The 4510-nt window shown below is 38.6% G+C and overlaps 1 protein-coding gene across 1 annotated transcript; it reads left to right on the top strand.

The window, feature by feature from the left end:
* The first annotated feature begins 386 nt into the window (after nucleotides 1-386).
* LOC126732127 (protein SOSEKI 5) lies at nucleotides 387-4274 on the top strand. The gene is made up of 4 exons (XM_050435102.1): nucleotides 387-753; nucleotides 1187-1256; nucleotides 1342-2286; nucleotides 3766-4274. Exons 1-4 carry the CDS (start codon nucleotides 522-524, stop codon nucleotides 3926-3928), a joined length of 1410 nt encoding a protein of 469 aa, XP_050291059.1. The 5' UTR covers nucleotides 387-521; the 3' UTR covers nucleotides 3929-4274.
* The last annotated feature ends 236 nt before the right edge of the window (nucleotides 4275-4510 follow it).

Genomic DNA, 4510 nt, shown 5'->3' with positions numbered 1-4510 from the left:
ATGTAGCATGTTAAGATTGGATGAGTAAATCATGTATTTTACACTATATCCTTACAAAATTTAATTTTTTTTTACCATAGATTTTATGGGATAAATTGTTACTAACTATTTGTACCATTACCCTTAATTTTTATACTTAGATTTTCTACGGTTCTTTAGATTCGGTATGATCAGAATTGACCACATGGTTTAGGTTTTTAAATTAAGTAAAATCTGGATAAAACTCCTAGATGTGGATTATGTTCATACGGTACATTATTTCTCAATTAAATTTAATAGATTTTTCATTCATTTAAAAAAGAAAAAGAAAAAAGAAAAAGAGGTAGGTCGGCTAATAAACTATAAGGGCAAATTTACTTGTATATCCGAAAAGTTGGACCCTTATTCACACTTCCTATAAAACTACAAACCACTCCTCTTTCCCTCTTCAAAACTTTCTGGCCTCAACACTAGCTTGAACATTCCCCCCATTTTTTTCCTTTCTTAGTAACCAAACAGTTCTTAGGAAAACGAAAAAGGAAATGGCTGTGGCTGCAAGAGGAAAAGCAACAGAGCTCCAAAACCCAAAAAAATGGAGGGACAGATCAGAGTGCAGCCCTGAAAGGACCATAGTATGGACCGAGCCTAAGGCGAATAAGACCAGTGAGAAAAGATCGGTCCCCGTCGTTTACTACTTGTCCAGGAATGGACAGCTCGAGCATCCTCATTTCATCGAGGTCCCTCTTTCCTCTCCTGAAGGTCTCTATCTCAGAGGTAAAATTCAAACACAACTCTACAAAAAAACTATTCTTCTTCTTTTTTTTGAACTACTTGTTTGTTGTTTGGTTGCCGAGAAAGCTCATGCAAAGTTTTTTTTTGCTTTCTCGTGAGCTGAAGTTACTTGCTTTTTTTTTTTTCCGTTTGCTTTAGCCTCGAGCTACTCAAAGCTTTTACACTCCTTTACACTGTTTGGCTGCCGAGAAAACTTGACGAAAGAAAGAAAGAAAATAAGAGAGAAAATTTTAAATTTGAGCCTCGTGATACGAGACAAGTATTAAATAAGCTTACATTGTCGGTTTCAGTGTTTACGATTCCAATTTTCTTATTGCTTCTCGGTAACCAAACAGGTCTTAGTGTTATTCATTCTGATGAATCAGTGAGCTTCGAGTGCAGTTTTCAGATTTTCTAATTTACTATGTTATCGCAGATGTAATTAACCGCTTGAATCTCCTCCGAGGCAAGGGAATGGCTAACTTGTATTCCTGGTCGTCGAAACGGTAACACTCACTCGCTATCTAAGCCGTTTGATCTAATTACTTTGCTACTTTCAGTTTCATATCTGATTTTTGATTTCTGATTCAGGAGCTACAAAAACGGCTTCGTTTGGCACGATTTATCAGAGAACGATTTCATATACCCAGCTCACGGCCAAGAATACGTTCTCAAAGGCTCGGAGTTTCACGAACTCAATCTTAGCCCTAAGCTCCACGAAACGATGACACCTTCGACGTCTTCATCTTCGTCGAGATCTCTGAGGCCACCACCGCCGGAGACGAACAAGTCCGGCGAGGATTCGGATTTTCCGGCGGTGATAACGCGGCGAAGGAACCAGTCGTGGAGCTCGATCGATCTCCACGAGTACAAGGTCTACAAGGCCGAGTCGTCTTCCGGCGAGTCCGCCGGAAAAGCCACCGCCGCCGACGCGTCGACTCAGACCGAGGACAAGCGAAGGAGACGCAGACCAGTCAGAGCGAAAGAAATCGAAGAAGAAGACGAAGACGACGAACAAGTTCGCGAAGAGAAAAGTCAACGCGAAATATGCCATGGTCAAAGTACGGAGCTGAGTAGGGACGAGATTTCGCCTCCGCCGTCTGATTCAAGCCCCGAAACCCTAGAATCATTAATGAAAGCTGATAAACGGTTGGTGAGTGGCCAGCCTGGCGCTAATGAGGACAATTCTTCTTTGAATCGGACGGCCGAGAATTTCCCAAGCGGAAGAATGAAGGCATCGACGGTTCTGATGCAATTGATCTCGTGCGGTTCGATATCGTTCAAGGACTGTGGTGCCACGTCAGTTAAGGATCAAGGGTTCTCGTTGATTGGGCACTATAAATCCAGGTTGCCCCGCGGAGCAGGGAATAATAATAATCTATTGGGTAAAGAGGTGGGGGCGCTAACGGAAATTCCTAATTTCCCGGGGTTAAAATTGGAAGACAAAGAGTATTTTAGCGGGAGCTTGATCGAGACAAACAAGAAAGATGTGGAGGTTCCAAATTTGAAGAGGTCATCTTCGTATAATGCAGACCGGTATGTCACGTTTTGATTACTGCTTTGAGTTTATTCATGTGTGTTTTATTTGTCTGTTTGTGAATCATGTGCTTCACAGTGATCCTATTATTGGGTAATCTTAGCTGTAAGACTGTAGAGTATGACTTGTACACAGTTAACGTTTTATGTCACTATAGTGACTTAAGCCGCGCATTATTACCATTTTCAGCCGGAACACATTTCGCACATTAGTAAAACCCTTAATAATATTGTTGAGTTGATAAGTTGCTATCACTAGAAATATGAATCCTTGAGGTGATTAGTGTTGAAATAAAGTTAGTTTACGTAAATTTACTTCTATTGAGCAATGTTAAGTTTACAGTAAAAAATTAAATTCTTTCGATAATATGTTGGGATGGCAAGTTGTAATCGATGGAAGTTTGTCGCTTTGGCAAAATAGGTTGCGTGTGTATTAGACAAGTGAATAACTTTTGTAGCTGTTTTCATAATCAGTGGGGGAAAACATCAAAATTGAATTCAAATATGTCACACATTAGTTTTTACTATGGTATTATCATTGTTTTAAGGAATACGAGTATTGTAATTGGCATAATCAATTGCTAATTAGGACAGTCTTATTGTAATTGTTTTGTCATAGCACAATGCATATTGCTCATTCTAGCTAATTTAGAGATGGGTGAGGATTTGAATAGAAACAAATATTTCTATGCAGTTAGCATTTTTTTAATTTTATTATTGGGGTTTTAAATAAGCTTTAAAATGTTACTAAAGTTGCATTATAACAAAAATTTGGAAGGGAAATTCACAGAAAATGGCCTGTTTGTTCTGAACTATGTAAATGGTTTTGAAATGAATTATTTTGTATTGTGTTCCTTGAGAGACCCAGAATTCCAGTACTTTGCTAGTTGCTTACAAGCTTCAACCTTTGCCTGGGATTCTGGGTCTGATCTGATGAGTGATGGCATTGATTCTCTGATAACCCTTTTGGCCTGCTTTTGATTTGCAAGCGAGATTCGTACGGAGATTTGCAAATAGCCAGCTAGCTACCAATTCACTTTGATTCACAAAAATAGCAATTTGATAATGTGTACTGTGTGTCAGTTTTCTATCAAATTACTATTGTATTTAATACTCACCGTCTCATATTAATTGAGCACATCTATTCCTTGTCATCCCCACTCCGTGGGGCCCTAAGATTAACGTCTTGCAGTTATGAGGCCGCCTATGATACTGAGAAGATTCAGTTGGGACCAGATATGAATATGAATTCATTCTACCCTGTAGCTGCTGACCTCGTTTTCACATAGGCAGAGTCAAATTATTGACTCTTAATTTGATGAGTTGACTTATTGTACACAGTTTTGATATTGAATTGCTTTCTTGTTCTTTTTATTTTCTGGGTTTTTAATATAAAGACTTTGCTTAGAAAGAATCATGTTAATGCTTTCTTTATATTACATAGTTATAAAATTTTAACATGAATAATATTATCTGCAGGAGTTCGCAGTTGCAATTGGCGGACGAAGAGATTGAGGGAGTGCGCACAAAATGCATACCGAGGAAACCAAAGACACAGCCAACGAAAAAAGATTGTAACAATGATGGTTCTTGTATCAGTAGTAGTAGTAGTCGACAAGTGAGCAAGAGGAGTGAGGTCTAACTTATTAAAGTTGAAGGCTCATTTTGTGTATTGTGGTTCGTACTTCCTAACCAAAAAAACTAATAAGAACAAGAGCCAAAGAAAAGGGAAAAAAAAAATTTATTGAAAAAGAATGTATGATATGAAAAAGGATATGCGAAATACATGGTGTGTGCATTTTGCAAGTCACGGCAAGTCGAGCACATAGATTTAGGGGAAAAAGTGAAAGTTTAGGAGAATAAAAAGTGCTCTAGGTTCAAGTTTGTTGATTGTCATCAGGTATGGAGGTTTGGGCTTAGATAAAAATTGTGTGCATTGGTATTAGCGGGGGATTAAAATTGGCCTTAATTTCGGTGATTGGCACTAACCCTAATGTTTACTTTTTTGACTATGTAATTTGACTTGAGCATGTGAAATAGTACTACAACTAGAACTATTCATCAAAAAAAGTACTACAACTAGAACTCTGGCCTCGGTATTGTTACATACCTTGGTGACATCGTATTTGAGGACGCACGTGGCCTCACGATTGAATTTGGTTCCTTGCGCCCGACATGGTATGGAGATTGGTGAGGTGAGTTTGTGCAAACCGTGCATTTGGCA

Source organism: Quercus robur, chromosome 1 (assembly GCF_932294415.1).
Source record: "Quercus robur chromosome 1, dhQueRobu3.1, whole genome shotgun sequence".
Taxonomy (NCBI): domain Eukaryota; kingdom Viridiplantae; phylum Streptophyta; class Magnoliopsida; order Fagales; family Fagaceae; genus Quercus; species Quercus robur.
This window is presented reverse-complemented; position numbering and strand designations above follow the sequence as displayed.